This window comes from Mchenga conophoros, linkage group LG8 (genome assembly GCF_057382185.1).
Source record: "Mchenga conophoros isolate Kocher_MC1m ecotype Shallow Benthic linkage group LG8, M_conophoros_male_GT1.1, whole genome shotgun sequence".
NCBI lineage: Eukaryota > Metazoa > Chordata > Actinopteri > Cichliformes > Cichlidae > Mchenga > Mchenga conophoros.
The window spans coordinates 16,854,609-16,880,813 of NC_140533.1; the positions used below are offsets into that span (position 1 = coordinate 16,854,609).

General features: G+C 41.0%; 2 protein-coding genes across 3 annotated transcripts in view; one reads left to right on the forward strand and one right to left on the reverse strand.

Moving 5' to 3' along the window:
- The window catches only part of LOC146568505 (protocadherin-15-like), a 235,777-nt gene extending 225,348 nt beyond the window's left edge, over positions 1-10,429 (forward strand). Inside the window, exons 38-39 of the mRNA XM_085284578.1 lie at positions 3,146-3,275; positions 5,325-10,429. Coding sequence (XP_085140704.1) covers positions 3,146-3,275; positions 5,325-6,950 — 1,756 coding nt within the window. The 3' untranslated portion in view covers positions 6,951-10,429. The remainder of the gene's footprint in view (positions 1-3,145; positions 3,276-5,324) is intronic.
- A 4,732-nt stretch (positions 10,430-15,161) lies between these two features.
- The window catches only part of plce1 (phospholipase C, epsilon 1), a 75,803-nt gene continuing 64,759 nt past the window's right edge, over positions 15,162-26,205 (reverse strand). The window contains exons 35-45 of one of the 2 annotated variants that reach the window (XM_085284579.1): positions 25,504-25,641; positions 25,022-25,312; positions 24,490-24,653; positions 23,342-23,603; positions 23,063-23,181; positions 22,714-22,842; positions 22,429-22,626; positions 22,098-22,289; positions 21,789-22,001; positions 20,745-20,856; positions 15,162-18,854 (exon numbers count right to left, since the gene is read on the reverse strand). In XM_085284579.1, coding sequence (XP_085140705.1) covers positions 18,667-18,854; positions 20,745-20,856; positions 21,789-22,001; positions 22,098-22,289; positions 22,429-22,626; positions 22,714-22,842; positions 23,063-23,181; positions 23,342-23,603; positions 24,490-24,653; positions 25,022-25,312; positions 25,504-25,641 — 2,006 coding nt within the window. In that variant the 3' untranslated portion in view covers positions 15,162-18,666. Of the gene's footprint in view, positions 18,855-20,647; positions 20,857-21,788; positions 22,002-22,097; positions 22,290-22,428; positions 22,627-22,713; positions 22,843-23,062; positions 23,182-23,341; positions 23,604-24,489; positions 24,654-25,021; positions 25,313-25,503; positions 25,642-26,205 lie in introns of both variants that reach the window. The other variant, XM_085284580.1, reaches the window with a different exon arrangement.

A 26,205-nucleotide genomic window follows, 5' to 3' on the forward strand; every position in this document is an offset into this window, starting at 1 on the left:
AGTGATTTTGTTCAGTGTGTGTTTTGGGTTCCTTGAAGGTAAAAAGAACACAGTATATAAAAAACGCACACTCTAGTGTGTGTGTGTGTGTGTGTGTGTGTGTGTGTGTGTGTGTGTGTGTGTGTGTGTGTGTGTGTGTGTGTGTGTGTTATTCACACACAGAGCTTGCCATCTGTGATGCATTGTGTAATTTTTATAATTTTAGCTGCAGACTCCAGAGAACTTGATTTTCTACACCCACCTACGCACACTCATAAACGCACAGTGGAAGAACACACACACACAAATTCTCTTACGGCAAGCATCTTCATTCACTCGCACTTACAATCACTCAGATGCTCTCTTGCTCGTTCTTGCACACACGTGCATAGCATACGCGTACACACATACAGCTAATTCTCTCTGCCTAGCTTTGCAATACTGTAGCAGCTAATCAGGCAGCCAGCCGTGGAAGCAGACAATAGGCCAGATGCTGGTGGCTTAGAGCAACATCCACAAACTTGTGTCTGACTCTGTACGCACACTGGATCAGAAAATCAGACTTTGTGACCCTGTGGGACTGAGATCTAATCACTTTGTTTCGTTCACTTGCAAAAAAAAAGGCGTAAACAGTCCGCGCCAGCAAATACCGAACCAGTTCTCAGGCTTTGGATAACATTTCTCATTCCTGATTTTTGTTTTTCCACAAAATCCTTTTTTATTTTTTTTTTTTTACAGTATACACTTCCAAAAGCATGGTTGGCAACCTTTTGACCTTTGCTTTTAAATTTCTTGAAAATATCAGGCCAAAATGGGATTTTCTCTGCATGTGGGAATGTAGCCATCTGCTGCTGGCATGATTCTGATTGGATTTACACAGATGCAGAATATAAACTGGAACCATTTGTTGCACAGGTCTAATGTTTTGATGCTGTTTTAAAAAAAAAAGGAAAACAACAAAAACAACAAACTGAGCCAAATTCATGTTGCCCTCTAGTCAAGAGTGAAATACTCAATCCATAAATGCTACAGAGCAATAAGGGATTAAATCTCGCTTTTCCAAAACTGTTATTGGTGTGGGTGTTGAGCAGTGTGACTGCCGTGGAGCTGATAGGAGCTCGGTTAGGGCACCCACATAAAAAGAAATGTGAGGACAATAGAAAATGTGGAAAGATTAGCTGAATGAGAGCAGAAAATACAAATGGATTAGCTGAAGTCATGTCCAGCTTATTTTAGATGCACGTTGTATCAAAGTGACAGCTCAACCCTAAAATCATATTCACATTGTGATCTAGTCTGTCCACCTAGTGGAAACGTTCTGTATTTTTAAATCATGATCCATTTACTTTATTGTAGGAACTGCTTTCTTTCCATCTCTACATCCAATCTAAAGAAGCAGCAAGCCCAATAATATTTCCATGCTGTTTTTATTAATTTAAAAATTCTTTGCAGTCAATGACTACCCAAGGTCGAGAATCCACGGACATCTCTGCAACTACCACTCAGACCAAACCTTTAACATCATTCTTTTTCACATTGTAAAGGTGGTGATTGGCTATGCCATGTCTTGCTATTGTCTGGCAGGCTTTAGCTTCATGTGATTGTAAGAAGGTCGGGAGCATCTTACAACTATATGGATGTGTGGACTAAGTGAAGAACCAACACTTCTGTGCATTAAAAATTGATTTCATAATCTTTTAGTAAGGGAGAGCCCAGTTCCAAATACATTTTAACTGCCTATTAAGAAACTGAGTCCTCCATATCAATATGGATCTCAACAAATTTCAACAAACATGTCCAAAATATGATGACAACTATCATTTTTTTCAGTTAGTGAACACGTACAGCCTGCAGTACTACCTGTGTACAAATGAGATCACACACTGACTCATCATTTACCATTTGGAGATCCACCAGTGACCCAGTTTGGTTCATTTAGGTTCTGACACATAGCTACAAAAATACTATGAAGCGCTGGCAGTGACTGATGTTGGTATCTTGATGCTGCAGAAGACATTTCTCTGACTCATGTGACTACTGCCCCCTAGTGGCCACAGGAGGCAGGGGGATGAGTGATAAAGGGTGAAACGATTGAAGGGAAGACAAGAGTTAAAGACAGAGGGGAAAGTAGGGGGAAAGACTCCTCAGATAAAAGAAGGAGACTTGCCTTTGAGTAATATGTTTGTGTGAACACTTCTGTTTGAGTCTGCAGTTTAATAATTAAAATCCTATCATTGAGAGAAAGAGAACAGTTAAGATACACTACCTTAGCGTTCAGGGGCCATACTGTTGGTCTATGTATTACCCAACCTTTCTCCTCTGACCCCCCTCCATTTTTCACTCATTCTTTCTTCTTTCCCTTTTATCTCTTAAAACACCTCTACCTCCTTCTTCTCTCCCCCTCACCCATCTGTCATCCACGTGCCTTTTCCATTTGTTTATTACTTTGCTACTTAATGTAATGGGAGGGCGACTTCTCACCGGTTGACTGTAAGCAGAATGATTACACAGGGCAACATTTCTGCACAGCTCTCTAAATGAAGCCAAAGGACTTGGAGCACATTTGTTACTTTAATCACACTGGGACATATTGTTTTCAGAATGGCATTTGAAAAGATGTGCTTTTTGACCCACTGGCTCCCTGAGTTGCTTGCTGCAGGGCACGGAGCCTAAGTAGTGATACACAACACGTTTTTTTCGGTCGATGGAGTCAGGCAGCGCTCCCGGCAACAGGCAACAAAGAGAGACAAAAGGGGGAAAATCGATTGCAGTGTTTTCTGCTAACAAAATGTCTCCTGGCAACAAAATGCTCCTTTTGTGATTAAGGCAGCTTTGCCTAGGAAAGTCATTAGACGCCGCTTATCATTGGCATGAACCACAGTGTGGCCCTATGTGTTATCGCTTTAAGTGTCTGCGAATAAGCACTAGCCAAGTTCATCAGTTTTGTCTGTAAGCAGCTTTCTCTCCTATCTTTACTTCTGATTGGCTGAAGCTGCACAGTGGATTCTGTTTGCTTATTAATATAGCCAACAATAAAAAAAGAAGCCTCCAAATAATAACTTAAAACTCAGTATAGGCTCAACTTACTCTGCATATGTGCTTATTGATTGTAGCTTACGTGTAACATCCTGGTATTTCCCCCCCTCCCTCTGATTTTTTTATCCAGGTACGACCTTCCTCAGTACGGCAGCCGCAGGAAGCTGATCTCGCCCTCTGGCCTCTATGATGAATATGGAGAAGTCGTTGTTGACGATGACGGCAGCTACTACTACAGCCCACAGGAGTCTGATGGAGAGGTAAATGCAGGAAAACAGAATGCAAAGGGAAACGCTGGAGAGCAGATTATACAGGCTGGTAACAGAGTCCGTAATATTTTCACGATATTCTCAAAAACAGAATAATGAACCTACAGTTACACAGTTAGTTGGTGTAACTGTAGAGAATTGGTTAAAGGAATAGTTCAACACTTTGAGAAATGCTATACACTAGTGTGCTAAAGTGCAGTACTGCAATACTTAGATCTTCTTTGGACATTGGCTGCTTTTTTACTCATGTTCATTCCAGTGTTTGTATCTGATGATTTTCAGAGTAAGAGTTCGTTAACACCGACCTATAAATCATTCGAGCATAAATAATACACCTAACTCAAGGGATGAACTGGTGTAGTGTCCACACAGAACTTAGCAACAAGCTCGTTTTAAATAGCATATTTCGCTTCTTTGTTACTATCAGTCTGTTGCACAATCACATAATTTATTCCCTTTTCTTTGGTTTCCTCTGCCAAAAATGCCCAAATTACCCAGTTTTGTAGGCATAAACTAGTCATTTTGCACCAACAGTGTGATTCCCAAAGAGCTAAAATGTCTCAAGGGAACAGTGCCTGTCAAGAAGCCATTATTATGTAAGAAAATTGGGAGAAAAGCTTGAAGTAAATTTTCCAAGAACTAGATTGAATAGAATAGATAAAATTAGATGATAGAAGAGGGAGCCAGGGAGGAGAGGAGAAAGCTACAACAGCGAGCGTCTACAGTCATCTGTAAAACACCGTGGAGGCTCTGTCATGGTTTGCGGGTGCATTTCAGCTAGTGTTGTTGGGCAGTCGTCCCCAACCCCCGGGCTGGGGACCGTTACGGGTCCGTGAGTCGTTTGGTACCAGGCCATGAGAGTCGAGGCTCGGGTGTGAAATTTATGGTTTTCAGGGGTTTTATTGTTAACTCGGTTTCCCTGGGTCTTTTCCCGCGTTGTAGTTGTGTGTCTTATTTTGAAAGAAATATTTGTGTTACCATAGCAACCAGAGAGCATTAAGGGGGAGATGTGGCGCATTTCAGGAGGACGCTGCTAATAAAATTACACAATTACGCGGTGAATTTGCGTTTAGTATTATATTTACAATATACCACAGTTTTTCTCTTGGTTATATTTTTTATTTGGGTGTATTTATCCGCCACACCTTAAAAGCCGGTCCGTGAAAATATTGTCTGACATTAAACCGGTCCAAGGCGCAAAAAACGGCTGGGGACCGCTGGTGTTGGAGATCTTGTCAAAACAGAAAGTCAGAAAAGTCAGATTTAGATCCACTATTGAAATACCATTTGGAAGGATTTCTGATCGGCAGTAACTTCAATTTTCTGTAGTGCAGACAGTGCAATAAAAGTCATGGACTGGCCTCCCTAGAGCCTGGACCCTAACATTACAGAATCTGTGTGGGATCATCGTGACAGAGAACAGAACAAAGGGCAGCCAACATCCAAAGAAGAGCTTTGAAATATCCTCAACACAGCCTGGAGAACTATTCCTGAAGAAATAAGTTATAATAAAGCTTGCCTAAGAGAGTTCAGGCTGAAGAATAAAGGTGTTCATACCACATAATGACTCTTAAGATCATTAGTATTCCTGCATATGTTTGCACATGCAATAAATCAGCGCATCAGAAATGAAGGGTGGCTCAAGATTTACAGTGACTGAAAGCAGAAAGATTGAAACGGGAGGAATTAGCTAGAAAGACAAACACTGTACAGCATTATCCTAAAAAGAAACCCTAATTCAGGCTCTTCTCATCTCAGATGGCAATGTGTGTTTGGCCCATATTTGCAAGCGCTAAAAGTAACGCAGATTAGGCCTGTATGTGGATGCTATTTGGGATCTGTCTGTTAATCCTAAATGTTCAGCTATCCTTTTAAGGTTGCAGTACATCCTTTTTTATTTTTGTTACAATGTACTACATAATGGAATGTGACTATTCATATTGAAAGCATGCTGTAAAGTTAATATGTAGTGGTTGCTCTTTATGGTCAAATGTTAGTGTTATCTAACTTGTTTTTGGACTAATGTCATCATTGCACCAGGTGAGGAGAAAAGTTCAAGGAGACAAATTAGCTCCACACCCTTCCCACCTTCAGGCTCAAACTATTCCAGCCCTGAGAAAGACCCACGGACACGTGAGAACTGAGGATGACAAAAAACAAGAAGGCAGTACAACTGCTAACACTAAACCTAAGAGCTCGAGCGTGGCTACCAGGTTGCAGGCTTTGATGCGAGTGAGTACGGCGCTGTCCTCTGCAGGGAAAAAGTCTGGACAGCCTCCTGCCATTCACCCTCCGTGGAACAAAGCCAGAATTGGACCGATAGAGGAGGGAGGCCGAGGAAGAGAAAAAGTGGAGGGAAAAGCGGGAGGAGTGAGAATTGGGTTTGAGAATGGGGGAGCAGGGAAGAGGGAAAATAAAAGGGTAGGCAGAGATGAAGCAGTAGAAATAAGGAGGGAGAGGGGAGGAAGAGAAGAAGTAGAAACATGGGGGAGAAACAACAGAGGTGGCGGCTCAAACAATGCAGTTGGAGGAGGAGGAGGCATCAGGCCAGAGCACAGGGGACGGCTCCCTGGACTGTTGTCCTCTGGCCAGTCTTTCAGCCGGGATGGCAGCATGGTCATAGATGGGAGTTATTTCCAGATGTCCACTGAAGCAAGCAAACCCCCAGCAATGGAACAAAAGCTGAGCGGGGCCCTCAGTCTTATCTCCCTAGCCAGAAGGCTCCAGGGACCAGCCAGGGTGGGAGGTGGACAGTGGAGCAATGGCGAAAGCTGGGACACAGGGAAGATGGATGGCTCCATGGGAGATATGAGCGTTTCTGCTTTAGTGTCTAAGGGAGCCACAGGAGAGGAGGGGAGGAGGTGGGAGTTCGGAGAGCCGAACAGCTCCATTGAGGGATGGTGGAGAAAAGAACAAAGATTTCGCGGCGGTGTTCAAAGTGATTCGGAAACAGGAAGTGGCAGCAAAGAGTCTCTGTCGGAATTCAGTTTCTCAGACGCAAGCAGCCACACGTTACGTGTCCCGGCAGAAACAGACGAGGCCGAGTATGACACAGAAACAGAAAAAACTGAGTCCGACTCAGGAAACGCAAAGGAAGAGGAAAGCCAAGATGAGCTGGGAGAGTGGTCTGAGTCTGAGACGGAAGATGAGAGGAAAAAAATGAGTAGAAAACCGGCAAAAAGACACGTTAGTGATAGTTCTGTGAGCAGCAACAGCAGGAGTCATAAAAGCAGAAGCAGTAGAGGGAGCTTTAGAAGGGAACGCAGCAGCAGACGGCGAGACCGGAGCGGCAAAGAGACTGATAGAAAGAGCAGCAGGGACTCGGAAAGTTCTAGACATTCGCGTTCAACCGTTTCTAGTTCCAGGCCCAAAACTTCCAGACGGCCTTCACGTGAAGCAACAGAGCCAGAGAGTGAAGAAGAGAGCGAGGAATCTGAAGAAGAAGAGGTAAAAAGTGCTGGATTGGGAAAGCCGTCAACGAGCAGGCAAGCTTCCAGTCACACCCAGTCAGACATCAGCTCAGGCCCGACGGACAGCTCGGACGACTTGTCACCAATCATGGAGGACAGCGAAGAGGATGAGGAGGAGGAGAAAAGCAGCGACCACGATGGGGAAGAAGGCGAAGATCCCAAAGATGAAGAAGAGGGGGATTTGGGAGTCAGCTGAGCCGAGATTAAATTCTTTGCCACTCAGTAAGGTCTGGGGTGAAAATGCTTGGATTGAGAGTGAAGTCATTACCTGAGTGGAATTTATAACTTTAATCTCTCTCTTTTTTGTGTTTTCTTGTTTGGCGTGATTTACATCCACTGTAATTTAAAGTGTCGGCGTGTCCTCTGCTGCCCTCTCTGACTGTCTCTCTTCTTCTTTTTTTCTTTCTTTCTTTGGCTTGTAACTTTAATCCCCCTTTTTTCCCCAGTCAGCCTTTCTCTCGTCTTCGTGAAGTGCTTTTCTGCTTTACATCTACAGTTTTTTTCCCCCCTGAGCCGACTTGTCTCGTTTTCCGATTGTGAAAGCTCCCACTTCGAGCTGATTGTTTCTCTTATGCTGCTACGGCTCAGAGATTATTTACTGACCTCTCTTTGTTGCACTTAAGGTTTACTCAAGCTTTTTTTCATTAGTCATTTCTCTTTCTTTGCTCATTCTTCTGCTAGCAGTCAGCTCTTCCAGCAGCGTTTACCAGCAGGAAGAAAAGATGCTTTCTTTGTTATGGAGAACATGTACTTTCTTCTATACAATGAAGGTTCTTTAAATCTTTAAGGGTTACATGGTGTGTATGTGTGTGTGAACATGTAGCAGTGTTGACCCTGACCTACTATATTATACTTAAATAATTTAGTTTTGTGTTCTAAAAGATTACATCCAAGACCAACATGTGCTATATTTCCAAAATCATTTCCCCATTTCAGTTTTTTTCATTTAAAAAAACACAAAAAACCTCATCATTAGATGATCCAAAGGCCGGTTTGTTGAGTCACACTGCTGACATGTCTTTGTATTTGCAGTGAGTCAAAGTGTTTTTTTTATTGTTGCTCATTTTCTCACTTTAAAATGAAAAAACGTTTATTTTAACAGCAATTAAATCAAAATCTTTACAAATGACATGGAAATGTTGGGTCTTCTGACCAGAGAAGGTTTGGCATGTCTTCAGTCTGGTGTGTAGATAGCCTTATTTCCATATAAATACATATATCAACTGAAATACAACCCCAGTTCCATAAATGTTGGACTGTTGTGTGAAGAATTTAAAGTTGATGGCAGCAACAGTCCCAACTTTAACCCCTTTTTTTAGTCAGAGGAGAGCAGTTTCTGGACATTTCTTGTCTGGTAAGTGAAGCTAGCTCCCCAACAGTCCAGGGTCTTATTTGTCATAGTTTTCCTTTATGTGCCAAATGTTTCCCGGTTGGGGAAAACTCTGGATTGCAGGGAGGCAAGTTCAGCACCTCAACTCTTACAAACCCATATTCTTGTAATAGATGCACTATGATAGATGCATTGTCTTGCTGAAATATGTAAGGCCTTCCCTTAAAAAACAACACCATCTCAGACTTTCGTTCCTATTGTCACCTAGTGTGTGTTCATGGGTTATTGTGATTGTTTATTTCTGATATTTTGAGTCTTTACTAGTGCTGTCAGCGTTAATCTCATTAAAACCACGTTAACGCCATAACCGCATTAACGTGGCAAATCTCCGTTGGCGAGTTAACGCAGATCGCCCCGTGCATGGGGCTGCTCGGCGCTAATGCGATAACAAGCTAACCACGCTAACGCATTGACGCAAGGATGCAGGTTTTTGAACTGAGCACTGATATCAAACCAGATGGTGATAGTCCTCTTTAGTCCCAATGATGTGGCCATCCAGTCCCACTTAATCTAATCAGTTACAAGATTTTCATCTAGCTGTTCCTTTTTTGAATCACTTACATTTCCAGGCTTTTGTTGCTGTCGTTCCAACTTTTTTGAGTTGCTCCCATCAAATTCAAAGCGAGCTAATTTATGTCTCAGTTTAAACAGTTGTTTTTTTTTTTAAATTCCATTTATTTTCTGTGTTCTATTATGAATAAAACATGGGTTTATGAGATTTGGATATCACTGCATTCTGTTTTGATTTACATTTTATACAGTGTAACAACTTTTTTGGAATCAGGGTTGTGGAATTCGTCCTTTGGCCATTTCCGACTATGAGAGAACTCTGAATGCAATGTAACCTAAACATAAATGCTATCAATGTTCACAGTTAGTCAAATCATTTATTATTAGTTATAGATTTTACCCAGCATTTTTTAGGATGTCTTCCTAAAAGACTGTATTAACCCAGAAAGCCACTGTGCTGATATTGTAACACATCGTCTTCCTAGCCCATTACACAATGCTGTTCTGTCAGATAACGCTTCTGTCACAGAGAAACACACAAGGTGTCCTTTGGTGTAGCTGCCTTGATGCACTGGCAGCGGTAGCACTGGATGCTGAGAGATAACTGTCCTCTTTTAAAAAGCAACGCATAAATAAATCACAGTGTCTCTGTCAGCCAGCGGGCCATGTCCTGTTTGGAAGCTTTGTACTTTGCACTTTTTGTTTTGCTTGATTTTCACTCGCCGAATAGTTCTTGCTGTTGCTTTTACCTCCTGCTTATTTTTCAGACATTGTAAACTATTCAAGTTAAAACAAGGCCGTCCTTTACAAGCGCCCATACTGTACATAATGAGTTGGGAGTGGGACCTCTCTCGGTTTTGCCCCAGTATTGCCACCGAATGCATCACAGCAGGGATGCCATTGGATACCTTGTGCTTCTCTACAAGACACCAGCAGCTTTGACACCTTGGGAATGAGACCCAGGTGGTTGTTACAACTTGTAGTAACACCTCTGTTAGTTGTGGGAATAACTGTTTGTAAGTCTCTGATGCTCGCAAAGGAAGCTGTTTAATGTCGTGAAAGGCTTTAATCCTAGTTTGTACGCCTAAATCAAACCAAACCTTGGAAATGAAGCTTAAAATCATAAATCAAGAATACTTATGTGGGTCAAACATAGTCAGTCTTTATTTTTGAAAAAGATTAGATCATGGAGATACGCCATCACCCTGTCAACTTTTTACACATCCTTGCAAAGCTGCTGGTGCAACTAAAAGTACTTATTTCCCAAGGGTTTGCTACAGCAGATGGGTAAACAGACTTGATTTGGTACAGTTCTTCCTGAGAAAGCCTTCCTATTTATCCAGGCTTGGGGACTGGCAGAGGAAGTACACTAGCTTTTGACACCCCCTGAGGCTGGGTTTGTATCTCCTCCTGATCTCAAACCAGAGACTTTTTGCATGTAAGGCAAATGTGTTCAATGTCGACACCACAGAGGCACTCGCTGCTAGTGAGAGAAGGAAGAAGGAGTGCATTATTCTCCAAAATGCCTTTAATTTCAGTTTTAAACTTTCGATGGCCTTTTGTGAGTAGATGTGTGAACTGTGTGAAGTTCCCCAGTGCACACCACAATACATCATCAGGGTAACTACTCAGTACAGTTCACCGAAGGAGTTTTGAGGCATTATCGAAAAAGCACTTTGAGGCAGACAGCAGATGTTCACTTTTTGTGCTTTGTATCATCACTTTTACGATTCATTTCTCTTGCCTCAATGAAACTCCCAAGGTCAGCAGTTTAAAGTCACATTATTGATGTGTTTCTCTCAGCAGGGCAGCAGAAAACGTCGGGTCAAGTTGGTGTTTGACCGAGAGTACGAGACCAGCTCCACGGGTGAGGAAAGCGCGCCAGAAACCCAACGTGGGCGCTTGTCCTCCACCCACAACAGCCAAGTCAACGTTAACGGGAGCATCTACGTGGCCCAGAATGGCTCCATCATCCGCACCCGACGCTCAGTAAACACCACAGGGCCCACGCAAACCACTACTACGAACAACAACCTCAAACTCCCCTCTCCTATCTTCAGCTCAAGGCTGGCAAAGCACTTTAAAAAACTAGACAAAATGGCTGCCACACTGGAAGAAAGAGTTCCCCTGAACAGCTTCAGAACGACGCTGGACGGCGGGTGCAACACACTCCGCACTTTCCAGAGCTCGGGAACGGTTGCCACCACGACAACCACGTCCTCTTTCTCCAATCCTGACAGCAAAACGCTGAATGTGTTCAACACGCGACAATCCAGCGTTTCTTCAGGGTCAACCAGCACCAGCAACGCAGGCCCTGAAAGCGTGGCGTCGAAATCGAACCTGCTCAAAGTGGCACAGGAAGGCACGGAGCAGTCCCAGAGCACAGCGGAGAGAAACGAGTCGGAAGAAGGCGAGAGAGAGTCCAAGGTAGACGGCAGTAACGACGACACGGACGGACTCGTCATCAGAGAGCCGCTGGAGTGCCCGAGTGACAGAACGCAGTCGGACGAGGAGGAGTTATGGATGGGGCCGTGGAACAGCCTTCACATACCCATGACCAAACTCTGACTGAACGCTACGCCACTGTGCTCGTCCCATATTGCCAAGATCACTGAAACATTGAGACATGATTTCTGTTCATTAGTTGTGGAACTAACAGGGATGCTCCAGGTCAATTGGAAGAAATCTAATTACATGATTTGCTAGTCTGTTGTCTGTGATGGAAGATTCCTCACATATCAGCCAGTAGAACTTTATTTTATTTACATTCAGAGAAGTGATGGAACTATATTTGAAGCAAAAACAGAACAAATTCATTGGCGTTTAATTGGTTATTTGGATTACTTATTAAATGTCACTTTTTTGTACCTTCTCCACTGAAACTGACCTGATTTCAGAGCTGCAACACCTTTAGAAAACTGGACCTAAACTGAGAGGACTTATATTTCTACTTTGATAGCAGAGGCAAAGGTGCGTGAACTTTTTAATGGCCCTTTAAGCGACTGGTGTCTGTATGGAACTGAGTGACTCATTCAGTATTACGACTACTGACGCAACTCATCTTGAATTTGCCTGACATGTTTCATTAACACATGAAGTCGTGTATTGTTCACACTTGCCTTTTTATCCTTGTAAAGTTGCTTAGCAGACTTTACCCAAATAAAATTCCAGCCATTGAAATGTGGTTTCGCTAACTTGATGATATGCTGCTAAACCCCAAGCTGTAACCTTGAAGGCTGGAAAAACAGGAGCCAAGGTTCAACTTCAACACCCTCCTTTTTAAATTGGTTGGTTTCCTGTCACGGACACGGCTTTTTAGCGTAGTCCGCAAATTTTCAATAGAGTTGAGTTTTTGGGAAGGCTATTTCAGCAGATTAATGTTAGCCTGCTTTTTTCATTCCAAAATTAGTTAAGTGTGTTTGGTATCATGGTCCTGTTGGAACAAGATTTAACTATCTAGCTGCTGATTTTTGGTGAAGTGAAGACTTTGGAGGGACTACACCTCCTTCATTGTTCCATACACCTTCTGCAGTGTACCAGTAGGACGGGCAGCAACACACCGTTGGTCCAGTGTGCTCAGGTTTGAAAACCTTTGACATATATTTGTTTCCTTGGAGCCATTCAAGGAGCAGACTTGATGAAACAGGTTTCAGATCCTCAAGATTTTCATATTAAGATATGGAATTTAATTGTATTGAAGGCCAAATAAAAATCAACAATACTTTTGACAATTAGGTTCAATAAGCTCACAGTGGCGTTGTCTACTCTTCTCTTTGGTCTCTAAGCAAACTGCATAGGGATTAAAGCACATACTCTGTTTTCCTTAAAAGCTCCGTCTTAACAAATTTTACACGGATTTTCATCACCGCTGTTGTACGGGCAACCGGCCTGGAAGCATTTAGGGTTTTTGGATAACCGAAATTCGGAACAGTCACTAAAACAGCATCTTTCAATAAATTAGGTAGAAGCTGTGCATGTAAAGTCAAAACCTCTGCTTTTTGCCAACAGGCACTTCAGCCTAGCTTCACCCCCTGTAGAGTGATATGTTAAATTCCCAATTTGAGATATGAAAATTACCGCCTTGTCTTGTAGTGAATACCTGTTACCTGATGTTATGGGGTTGGTGCTTTTTGGAATGTTTTTATTGGAACTTCTAAAAAACAATACATCCCACTGTGTGGTACAGCTTATTTGATACGTTCTAGCATTTTATTAGCCGAAGAGCTAATGCTTTGGTTGGCAGCATTGGGTCTGTATACAGACTATGGATTTGGAAACCAGACTCAAATATTTCAAAGAAGTGCAGTTTGTTGCTGCAGTTGTTTTAATTTTTGACTTGAAAGCAAGTAAAAAGGACATTGTGGTGATTAGTAACCGTTGGTTAGGTCTTAAGAGCAGCAGTTCCCATTTGAAGATGCACCTACAAGCTAAGCACAGCATCTCCACAACATAAAGAAAGCAGGAGAATCAAGCCAAATGAAACTGCTAGAGTTAATTTTAAGCTTGGCTAAAGCTGTCACACCGAGGGACAGTTAACGAGGTGGTGGTGGAGATTTGGGGTTCAGGGGTAGATGCAAACTCACAGCAACGTTATAGTGAGGAAAGATGATTATACGGCAACTATAACATACTTTAAAGAGTTTTTAATGATTTTATTTAAAATGACCCCTTCAAAAAAGGACTTAAAATAAGAGTTAATTTTATTCTTGCTTAAACAAGATCAATATCACTTAAACACCTGTCTAATAAATATGAAAAAAGACCGATATGCCTCCTTCCTGCTTAGCAGCAGTAAAAAAAAGAAGGTTACAGCTTTGTCCCAAACTTCTCAATTTCACATATTTTATAAATTAATTAAAAGAAAAATGCTAATTACTAAAGTTCATGGATGCAGTTTCCAGTCTTCATGCCTTTCTCTTATTGATCTTCTCTTGCAAGAAGGCATATATTGCCAAAAGTGTAAAACCAAAGCTTTAATTTCATGAACAAAAAAAAACTTCTTCTGCGCCATTAATAGTTAATTAAATTTCATTTAAACCGATATTGATCAGAAGATACTGAAAGAAGAGATTCCTTTTAATTATAATTCCACACTACCATAGGAAATCTGCTTAACTTTGCACATGAAGCCCTCTCCTTTATCAAAGTTGCTCACAATAAGGCTGGAGGAAACTTTTTAATTGTGAACTGCATACAGTTTTATTTGAAGTCTTGAAAGACTGGGATCATTAAGCTCCAGAATTACCGGGGTTTAAAACTTTCACCTTTAATTGGATGACCACATAATTTTGCATTAAGGAAATCAACAGAGGGTGCAGTACGGGTGGTGATATTTGAAACTGTGTGCTCCTTATTACCTGGAATTAGTGGAGTGTACCAGAGTCATATTTTAAACAGTTTCTGGAAGGAAGGGCACATCTGAGCAGCTAACACTGATTCAACAAAATTGATTGTTAAAATTTTCACCGATTCCGGAGGCCACTGTTTTACTGGAGAAGACAGGCTGAACGTGGCTTATTAAGCTCTGACAGAGCAACCAGAGATTTGATTAGTAGCTGGAACATTGTGAGACAGAACATTTCATCCCCAAAACAAAGTGAGTCATCATGTTTGCTTAATTATAAAATGCTCAAAACATCTCTGACAGGTTACAAAGAAGCTGGCTTTAAACTCTCACAGGCCATTTTATTTTGTACACTTTGCCATTATTGGGTTGGACCCTGTTTTCTATCAAATCTGCTTTAATTCTTCATGGTATGGATTAAACAAGGTGCTGGAATCCTTAGTCCATATTGACACGATAGCATCACACAGTCGGACAGATGGGCACACTGGGGTCATAAAAAGATGGATGTGGTCAGCAACAATGCTCAGGTAGGTTATTCCTACTAAGGGAATATTAGGAAATATTACTCACATCATTACATCACCACCAGCAGGCTGAAGCACTGATACAAGATTGGATGGATCCATGCTTTCATGTTGTTTATTCCAAATTCTAAACTGAATGTCACAGCAGAAATTAAGACTTAGTACATCAGGTAACATTTTCTCAATCTTCTATTGTTCACTTTCACTGAGCCTATGTGAACTGTACTCCGTTTCCTGTTGTTAGCTAGTACCCAGTGTGGTCTTCTGCGGCCCTAACATTCAGAGATGCTCTTCTGCATAGAGTTACAAGTGGTACTCCAAGCAGTCCGGCCACGTTTTTTCTAACCTTTGGCATCAAAAACACATTTTTGCTCAAAGAACTGCTGCTCATTGGATATTTTCCGTTTTTTGGACCATCCTCTGCAAACTCAGATTAGAAACTCTAAATCTCTACCATTCAACGAGAAAATTAGAAAATAAATAAGATAAATAAGATCCGGACATGTGTCCATCCATGGTCATTGAAGATGGACTACAATCAAGTGGAAAATTGCCACGTGGTCTTATCAATCTCAAAATGCATAACAGTTTCTAGAAATCCTGGATACGCCCTCCTCTGGACATAAGAAAGAGATCAAAGTATTTCCCATTTTTATTGTGATTCATATGACAAAAAATAAAATCCACCGATTACCATCCATTTAAAGTAAATTCAAGTAAATAGACAAATGTTCACTTGACAGTCATGGCATAACACAGAGAGCGGATGTTAAAGTGTATAGTGGACCACTTATGGAAAGTGCTAACAATCAAAACATAGCTTGACAGCATACACGTGGATATAATGAATACACCAAAATGTAAAATAAAGTCTCAAATTGTCAGATTTAGTCCACAGTTATGGAAAATAAAATGCTGCTGCATACTGCAGAATAACATGCCATAAGTATGAATAATACACTAAATATTTTACAGTAAAATATTTCTTTACATATCTAAATACGTTTGAGTAAAGTCAGGGCAGTAGAGTTCACCCTCTCACATACTGAAATAAATAAACAAACACTAATAACTACTTACAGGAACTTACGCATAAACAACACAAATGCCAACCAGGGCTTCACATTCAAATAAATAACTTCAAACACACATTTGTCTCAGGTTAAGAACAGTTACATTCAGAAACGAGGTCTAGAGGTTAGAGAAAAAAAGGAAACAAGATGTGGTGGTGTTATAACTCAGATTTAAAACTGAAAATGTCCCTTCCTGTGTGGAATCACTGTGGATTTCACACGCTTATTAGAGCTGATATCGCTTTCATCCAGGCATGTAGTTGTAATGACCATTTCGTGAAAGATTAGGTTTTGCTTCGCGTAATGGCTTTTTTTTTTTTATCCAAAGTTTAAATTAGAAACAGTTAGAGTAACAAAAGCCTGACTGGATTAAAGGATTGCAGCTTAATTATCACCGATATAGAGTTGTGGTTTCTGGGATCACAGTCTCATCTACCTTAAATATCATAAGCCTTAGGTCCCACCCTACTCCCTTACTCCCAACAAAACATAATCCATGCATGTGATTAATATTAATCAGGTCAAATTTAACCCATTAATTGATGGTCACAAGTTGAAAGTATGAGTTAAAGTGGAACATGTCAGTCGTTTGTAGGTATTAAAAAGATGAAGAATAACAGATCTTCACTATTGCACTAAAACTATAACTCATTACTTGGCATTAAGCCTTTTTTGAAAGGTTTTTAAGCTTCTTTAAACAAATAATTCTAGTTTGTTAAATTTTTAGTATTCTGGAATATTGGTAAAAAAAAATGATTCCATTTTTATAAAAGTAGGATTTATAATAAGCCTAAAGCTGAGTAAGCAGGAATGAATTGAAACAGCTTTCAATAAAGAGACTCACAAGTGATTTTTCTGAGTGAAAATTTTAAATGGAGAAATAAAATAACCCTAATACAGCAGGTCTGTGTTCTTGAGTCTTGATGATGGACTTGATTTTGTGTCACGGCTCCTTTTTGGGTAATAATCAAGATGTATCATGTCGTTTTACATCTTAATGTTATTATTTTTTAATGTACATTTGGTAACGTCATTAACCAAATGGGAGGAAGTAAAATAAAAAGTTACTATTAGTCCTAAAATATTGAAATGTCGCTAATTAAAAGAGAGAAAAGTGGCACCAAATGAATTTTGAATGTAGATTTAGATGTGCAGAAGAAAGAAAAAAAAATCTAGTCATTACTTACATTAAATATCTATAAAGATGCTGCTCTTAAAATCAAGGACAGTAAGTCCAGACCAATAAATAAAGAAAAACCAATCAATTGCATTACGAACATTCAATTCTGTTGGGGAACACAGAATACATACCTATAAGTCTGACAAAAAACTCCCCCAAAATGTACTTGTGCTTTCTTTAAAACTAAATTTGTGACTGGGCTGAAATTGAAAGTAATAAATACAACGACATAACAAGACAGAAGCAGTTCTAACCATAACAATCAAGTCGCTGTCACTAATTAGACAGTAACACAAAAACATTGATGACGACACCAAAAGGAAAACGAAAAGTGCAAAACATTGTTTGAAGAAGACCGGGATGCTCTCCAAAGGATCTTAGCACTACAACCATCATTGCACCAATAAAATAATGTAGGAATTTGCAGGAAATACTCAATTAGGTCCAACAGAGGAAATGTCCATATTTGAACAATCTCTGAAGTAATGACTGTCTGACTAAATTTGTAACTATGTTTTGGGCTCCACCAGTTTTGCATTTAACAATGTAAATATTCAGAAAGCTTACTGTTGCACAAAAAAGGTTAACAAACAGTTCTGGTGATCGCATTGTATTCACACTATTAAAAAGCAATACCCCATGTTTAAATTACATTTTAAATATATATATAGTAATGTATATATATTCATATATAAACATTTTTAACTTTTTAAGCTTTTTTAAGTTTGGCTGACAAGGTGAGATATGGTTGATATTTGTGCACAATGATGTGAGCAATAAGATACTCTGTAAAACAAAGCAGATCATCCTCAGATATACAGCCACAAAATCATCAAATGTTGGAGGCAGTGTTGCAACATTTTAAACCGACACAAGACAACTTTACCAAAACAGTGAGAAGTTGCTCCACATTTGCATTTGCAGAATATAATAGTGTGTGCCTACACTGCCTTAAAACGCTCCTCATATATCGACTATTTAGGGCAAATACGGTAGTGTCCGATAAACTGCTTCCATTTTTACGACATTTAAATAGAATAGAAGCCTCCGATTCTTTATCCTCACATTTGCTGCGTCTTTCTGTGAGCTTTGCTCATCTGCACTGCCCCAAAATGTGCTCTTACAGTACTGTGAAACTGGAACAGTAGGGAAAGAACCAAACAAGCCAGCTTGTCAGCCTCCTTCACAATGCCCTCAACCAAATGAGCCCATACCTGAGGAAGCAACAATCTCCTACATCTCTTCGTCCATTTTAACATTTACTAGCAAGTGTGGATTTTACTTCTTTGTTTTAAACATACTGTACAAAAGATTTATTCAAACAATTATGCTAGTGCACAAGGCGTGTAGTCACTTGTGGAGATTTAATAGTCCTTGAAAAGGGAAAATAAATACTCCAAATACTTTGTGTTTTACTATTTCAATAAATCCAATGGCAATTTAGCAACCATCAAAGCCAGAATTATTCTCTGTATGTGACACAGGAATCTTTTTTATCCTCTCTTATTTATTTGAAATATGAGGGACAGTTTGCCATTTCATGTCCCAGCGGACTTCAATAAAAACAGCTGCCCCAAGAGGAGCTGAGCTACCAGCCCACGACCATCACAGTCCTCGTGGATGACTTGGATGACAGCGGGTGGGCTCGCCAATCTCCTCCCAAGCAAAAGGGGCTCATTACCTGTCACCTAACCCAGTAACAGAGCCTGGACTGAATCCTGTCCTTCACTTGCTCATTTAACACAGGGTAGGATTGGATTCCTTCAAGACTTTGACAGGAGGGAATCTCAGAACCCGACAATGCACGAGACCATCACTGAAAACACCTTGTGAAAAGAGAAATTCTCCAAGTTAAGAAGTAGTCAATGCAAGTCTCTGTGTCTAGAACTCATTTGTGGGTCTTCCAGTTCCTGAGGAGGTAAAGCTTCCAGGCTGAAGGGGTCAGAGAAGAGGTGGGAAGGTGGACAGATAGGAGCTCCTCTCTGAAAGAGTTGGAGGAGGCCTGTAGGAACCTTCCAGCCCCCACCCTGCCCTCTGTCACCCATGCCCTCAGACCTGCAGCTGCAGACAGGTACCCTGAAGAGGAAATAGGATCTATTTTCATGTTTCTGTTTTTCAATATTTAGTTAAAAAAAAAAAAAAAAAAAAAAGAGTTTAAAGAAAGACACAACACAACACTTGTTAATAACACAACCACAATGAATTGTTGCTACACCGCAAAGTGATCTTCTGTTAAAAATGTGAAAAATGGCTGCCGTTTCAATATTAGACTGTAAGGGGTTTTAAAACAACAGACTTTGAAGTAAACTGCAAAAATGACCACAAGCACAAATACAAATCTTTTTCTGCGTTCCAGTTAGCATATTATTGTGCATCACCTGCACATTTGTCACATGGTTTTGCTTCTTCAGGGCTACTTTTTTTAATCTGTTTTAAATTGAAAGTCGCAATTGAGGGTGCTGATTAAACACGTCTTCTACAGCTGACCGATGGTGACAATTGCCACTTAGCCTTGTACTGTATGACCCTTCTTTGTAGCATAGTCTGTAATTAGGATTAATTTACTTCAAAGTCCTTACAAGGGGAGTATTGTTACTACTTTTAGAATGAAGTATGAGAGGGTTCAGTCCCAATGAGAAAACAGCAATGACGTTAAAAACGCAATCCTAAATGAAGGAGAATGACTGTGTTGCCCTGTTGAGCAATATTTGATCACGTTTCTGTAGTTCTCTCATGCATAGCCTCTCATTTGGGTCATGAAATACACATTTCTGCTGTTTTAACACACATCTGCTAACCTAGCTGTGATGATAAACTGCTAATGAATCCAGCAATAAGCCTGCAAAAGTAGGTAAGAAGAAGAAGAAGACAGGATCTGAATGACAAAAGATTTCAAAAGGGCACTGCAATTGTTTTATGAAGGGGGGAAAAAAAGTTCCAGACATTTGTTAAATGTCAAGAATACACACTGGGCGTCATTGTCAGAAACAGTGACGTCATCACACGATGACAGGTGATCAACCTATCAGAAATGTAATTACCTATCACTGCAATGCAGACTGCCACAGTTATGAGCGGCGTTTGCATTTTGATGATGCCTCTGTGAGACTAAACCTGACAGGTACAGGCTACCACAGCATTCATCTTCCTCATAATGATAACACAATAGCCAGTCTAGTGTCTGGTGCAGCAGACGAAGTACATCCAGTGAGTGTATACACTGTAATGTTTCTATTTATTGCAGGGATTTTATTTATTTTTTTATTCATTTATTAGCCTCAATTTCACGTTAAATTTGTTCAGGTTCAGGTACAAGAAGAAGCTCGACACAGGATAAAAACACCACTTACACTTAGAGTTTTAATGGTGGAGTTAGATTAAAAATGAATATGCTTCCATTCATTTTCACTTTATTTCTTTTTTTGAACAAAAACTCTGCAGATCACTTTGGAGACGTGAGTCAGAAGATCCTGCAGCCTGGAGCAGATTTGGAGTTAATAAATAGCCTGTTTTTTTATTATTATCATTATCATTATTATTATCATGACTTTAATTTTCCATAAAACTTTTGAAAGATTAAAACATTAAAAAAAATAAGTATCATCCAAAATCTCAATTGGGAGACTTTAAAAAAACTATAATAATAAGAAGAGTGTAAGGCACTTTAAAAGAAAGGTCGATCACCCTGAGAGCTACCATATTTTTGTTTGGTTTTTGCATTGTACTTACATGACACCTATAATCCATCAACAATTTTAAATCTATCCCATCCAAACTCTGCTTGTACTTTTCAAAAATAGTGGCAATTTTTCCCACTCACACTGAGTTCTACTTCTCGAATGTTAGAGGTTAGAGATGACATACGGTACCTCTGTTGCTTTTCCATGCAAACACGGCAGGCAGAGTGTGAGCCTCACTCCTGGAGCTCTGTCAGAGCCACACAGCATGCAGCTCTATCATCCTTACTCTGGGCAGGGCCATCCACTCCGCTGCCAGTTGTCATGCTGCGGCTGCGACTAGTCAGCTTCTTGAGCTCACTGGCAAAGGAAATGACTTTCTTTTTGTCCTCCCTCACCACCTGGAAACAGAAGTGAATCCGTGTAAAAGAGATGCATTTACAGCATAAGAAATGTGCCAATAAAGCCTGAGCAGACTCATAAGAGCTGAGAAAACACCAATGTACATGATCCCCTTTACTTTTTTCTATTTCTTCAGATCACATTTTGTCTCAAGACAGACGAAAAAACTTAAACAAATAGAGCTTACAGAGGCATTAGACCTTTATTTAGCAAGGCAGGACATTTAAACACATTATTTCCAGGCTGTCAGAGCGAGAAAAAAACAAAACAAACAAAAATCGAGCGCAAAATGATGACAAATAGATAAAACGCTAAAAGCATTAAAATGTACAGAGCATAGAGTTACATAAGCATATTAGTAACAAAGCAGATGGAAAACACTACAAAGGAAATCACAAAAGCACAAAACAGATGAAAGATTTGGGAAATAAAGGTCACAGGAACGGGTTATTTCATGTAGGCAATTAAGCATGCTAAAACACATTGGTGAGCAAGCAACAGCGTACTGAGCAGGAACTAGGCATGCAGCGATTATCAAACTCTGGGCCAACACTCATACTGATGTTTTTAACACCCATTTGGCCTTCTGGCTCTTCATCACTATTAAAAAGGATGCAACTCAGCAGATAAATATCAGTTGAGTTATATTGGTCATCCTATTGGCTGATACAACAAGGCTGTTATCACCAATATAGATGTTCGCCCGATGTATCGCTGCATCCCCAGAAAGAACAGCATGTTAGAAAGATGGTGGCTGAGAGCAAAGTTGCACATATAAAACGGTCTCCTTTGTGGACGTGCACAAGGAAAGCAAAAAAACAAAAATGTTCTTTAAAAGTATTGCTACAATAAACATAAATATTAAATAAAACTAAGAAAAAAACCTAAAGAGTCTCTAGGACTAGAAATTGGTCGTCGTGCTCAGAGCTACCTGCTCTTTGAGTTTAAGAATAAACTTTCCCGCGCCCCGCCAGCGGCTCTGAGCTTGGTAGACACACTCGTGATCCAGCAGCACTCGCTGAAGAGGCTTGGTGGACGAGGACTTCTTAGAGCCGACGTCCTTGGTCACTTCCTCCATCAACACGTAGTCGCATGGATTGGGGTTAGCAAGGATACTGTAGGAATACTTAGCCTTTGACAGAGTCTGGCCAAAAAACAAAGAAAATTGAAAATATTAGGATGTGCTTTCTGCTGTGACTCATGCTTGTTTATATAATGTGTTTGCTTTTCCTGGACTCACCTGCTGTATGATATCCTGAGCCGTGCTGTAGCGTGGAGCTTTGATGACAGTGTGAGGCTGTTCGGGTGAAACTTCATGGACCTGGACAAAGAACATATCATCCTCCCCTCCTCCTCCTCCTCCACCTCCTTCTCTGCCTGCCACAGTCACCTCCTCCTCTCCCTCCACCACCGTGTTCTTCTCATTCAAGTTCTGCAGCAATTAAAAGCAACAGTAACAGTCAAACAGTGCATGACACAACCACAAGGGGGAGCCAGAGTCTGCAAAATAGCCTTCACAAAAGCTTTTGAGAAACCGCTTATTACTCTAACTGCATACTAAACATGTGTACCTCCTCTCTAGTTTTGAGGCACAGTCTCCTCACATATCCCTCCTCAGTGTTCCAGCTGGACACCACCCTGACCACCTCCTCCTCAGGTGCTAGAGCTCGGTGCTGCGGGCAGCGCTTCACCTCGCTGCGTTCCTTCAACAGGGGAACCTTCTCCTCACACAAAAAGTATTCGGATGGGTTTCCCGCTGACCCCACAACCTGTAGAGAAGAGAGATAAAGCTTAAAAGTGTGTGACTCCCGTGACTGCAGCCTTTATAAATGCTCTACAGATTCTACAGCACTGACCACGTCCAGCAGCTGTTTGGCGGTGGTCTGCTCAGTAACACAGAAAACAGTGAAGGGTTCAGGACCGGGAGCGCAGTGCACCGTCACCCTGTGCTGCTGGGACGCATGCTTCTCCTCAGAACTGAACAGCTGTTTTGGGAGTCAGAGAGATGTAAGGCAGCAGGTCATTATAAAAACACACTGAATGCCAGATGCTCCCTCTTACTTTCTCCACTTTCTCTGAATTTATTTGGATTGCAAAGCATTATTTAGTGCGCCTTAAAGAAGTTTCTTAAAATTACAGTAACACGAAGAAGTCGAATCTGATCTACAGTTTTTCTTAAAAGCAGCAAACCTGAATAAATCTTACCAAAGATGAGGCAGTAGCGCCCCCTGCTGGACCTTCCTCTGTTCTGTGGCTGTAGATAAATAAGCTGGAGACTTCAAGAGACTCGTTGTGCTGTGTTCTCAACTGTACATGTCTGTAACCTACAACACAAACACATAAAAACAAAAAATTAAATGGTCTTGAAAACCTTTTAGTGGTTTGAAATAGACTGATTACATCATATTTTTATTGGTGTATAAAAGTCCCATCTACAGCCTGGAGACAAAGTTTTATCAGATGTACATTATCTGGTATTTCTACCTGGTTTGAGGGCTTTAAGTGGGAGAGTCCTCTGAGCTGTGGTCTGGGAACTGTTGTTCTCCACCACGGCAAATCGCAGGAAACACATCTCTTCAAAATGCACAGTGAACTGAAAGTGTTCGTTCCACATGGGGTTGAGGGTGTTGCGGTGGATCGGTTTGGTACGGAAGTGGCAGCTGTCGATGGGCATGCCCAGAACATCCAGCTCGATGCAGGGGCTGCCGGCACTGTTACTGGGACAAACGTTCTGCCCGGACACAATCTGAGCAGAAAAGAGCAGCGGAGGTGTCATATCGTTAAAGACTATTAGACGACCCAAGAATATAAAAATGTATTTAACGTTCTTTTACCATTTCTTAAAGTTACCTAATTCTCCAATATACACACACACAAACTAAACATTTCAATGTGTATGATATCATTTAAGATAACAAATATATATACAAATTACTTTGACTTTATTGTAATTAAAAGCAGTAAAATAAAAATCTACCAATTATTAAGATTAAGCCTTTTTTGAGTTATAACAAACCTGTATGAGACCCACAAACAGTATGTAAAGATATACCATCAAAATGTGCACTGATATTAATTTTACTTCATTTAACAGTTTTGTAAAAATGTAACTTCAGTGGCAAACCCTTAAGTATCTTAGCATATTTATACTCATTATATTATTAATATATTGAGCACCTTAATGCACTGCAAATATGCAGGTATGTCGGTGAGTTTTAAGTTTTAAAGGCCTAGAGAGTTCAAAAACTGCACCATATACAGTAGATGAAGATTGAAAAGGATGTAACAAATTCATATGGATTTATTTATGGAATATTTATGAATACTTAAAATGCAAACTGGAAATTCAGCCATTATCAGGTCCTCAGTTGAACTCACATGTAGGCTTTAGGCTTCAGTAGCTTCAGATGTGGGTCCACCTGAGTGGGCATGACACTCACTCGCTTGCTGTGTGCTCACCTGACGACTACCTGCTACCGAGACCTGTCTGCATTTGTACTAGGCAGCTGACAAGACTGTTTAATGTTGGATATGACTATGTCAGGTGTTTGAGCTCTAACACGTAGCTGTGGCATGTAATGTCGAGCAAAGTTCAGGGCTGAAGGGTGAAGAGGACATTCTTCCTAACTCACTGTGAGGGAGTAGACAGCAGGGCTCATTTTCTCCACATCCCGCTCCATCGGACAGAACTGCTGATAAAGTGGACAGCTACGGTCCCATAACACTGCCGGCTTCAGTACGTAGCCACATCCACCGTTGGCCTCAAATAGCGCCGTGTTCAACTGCATGGGCAGGTCTGGGGAGGATACAGAGAGTACGTTTTTCTAAAACAGGTCATAAAGAGCGCTACGTCGTTTGGATACTGTCAGTTGTTTGACAATTTGAAATCGTTCTTGTCTATTTGCTGTTGTAGAAGACAAGAGATTTTCCTTTAAACAAAACATCCACGTTTAAGTGAGAGCATGCACGAAAAGTCTCACCAAACCTAATATGAAATTTTTTTTTTCACCGCTGTAAAAAAAAAAGAAAAAAAGAAAAGGGCTGCAATAAAATGATAAAACTGTCATTTCTTCTTTATCATCCTCTGGCTATTACAGTGTTATATTAAATTCTGAAGTGCTGTTTGTCAGAAGTGAACGGCCCTTCATACAGACATACGCTCACCATCAGTCTGATAATTGAGTGCCACCAGCTGGATGCCATGCTGCCAGAAAAGCAGAGGGTTGGGGTTGGTTGAGTCGATCCTGGTGGCCGCCGGGTAGGTTCTGAGCAGCTGGCACTCCGTGTGCTGGATGAGCTTTTGAGAGTAACGGCGGCACAGGCGCTTGGCGGCGTTCTCGTTGACGGAGGAGATGTGGTAACACTTTGGTGTGCGGATGATGGCGCTGAGTGAGGTGGAGGGGTTGAGGACAGGAGACGTTTGCTGCTCCTCCCAGCTGAGTCGCTCCGAACCACCTGAGGGACAGAGACACTTTTAAAGGCCATGAAAACTTCTCCATTAAGTGATGTGGGTCCTACATGATTTAAGTTAGGATAAAACAGCATTAACTAAAAACTTTGGCAGTTTTACATCGTGTTTCATGTTTCCCATATGCACCCGCACACATAAACCTCTGCTAACGCCGAGTTCCTCGGGCCAGGCTCACCTTTCCCAGGGGTGCGGCTCTGGGTCGTGACCTCCCCTGTTGCACTGCTGCGAGAAGGAGCCGTGCCAAATATGGACTTCCTGCTCTTTCCTCGGTCCTTCCCCCTGCTAGAGCCAGCCGGAGACAAAGTAGAAAGGCCTGGGTTCCCACACAGAGGAAGCAGACAGAAGAGACGAGTCATTAATGAAAGGCAGACAGACTAGAGACACCACAAGTATCCCAAGAGTCTCTTCTTAATCGTAATTTGCTTGAAAAAACCAAAACATATCAGAGCCATTTTCTTTCAGTATTCACTTGAAGGGAATTTAATTTGAAAACTTACATCTGCCATAAAAAGGTGTTTTATAATCTATATTTTGGGCTTCATGTTCTGTAAAGCAACTCAAAAGTTGTTTGCCATTAAGGCCATGAAATTAATCATCTATCAGTGGAGAGGAATAGCATGCAAATGATGTTGTCCTACTTCTTATTTAGCAACAGTACTCTAGTCTCCCTTCTGAAAATACTTCAGATGAGAAATGCCCTTTTCATTTTATGAATGGTGAGTGTTTTTAAATTGATTCAGACACTTGTACATAAGTGGCCCGTTCAGCTAAAAATCACTCCCGACTACACAAAGCTGCAACCAGTCTGCTGCCTGTCTGAATTGGACCACTTGCCCTACTGCCTCTTTCTCATATCTCGGGTCCCTGGAAACGGTAA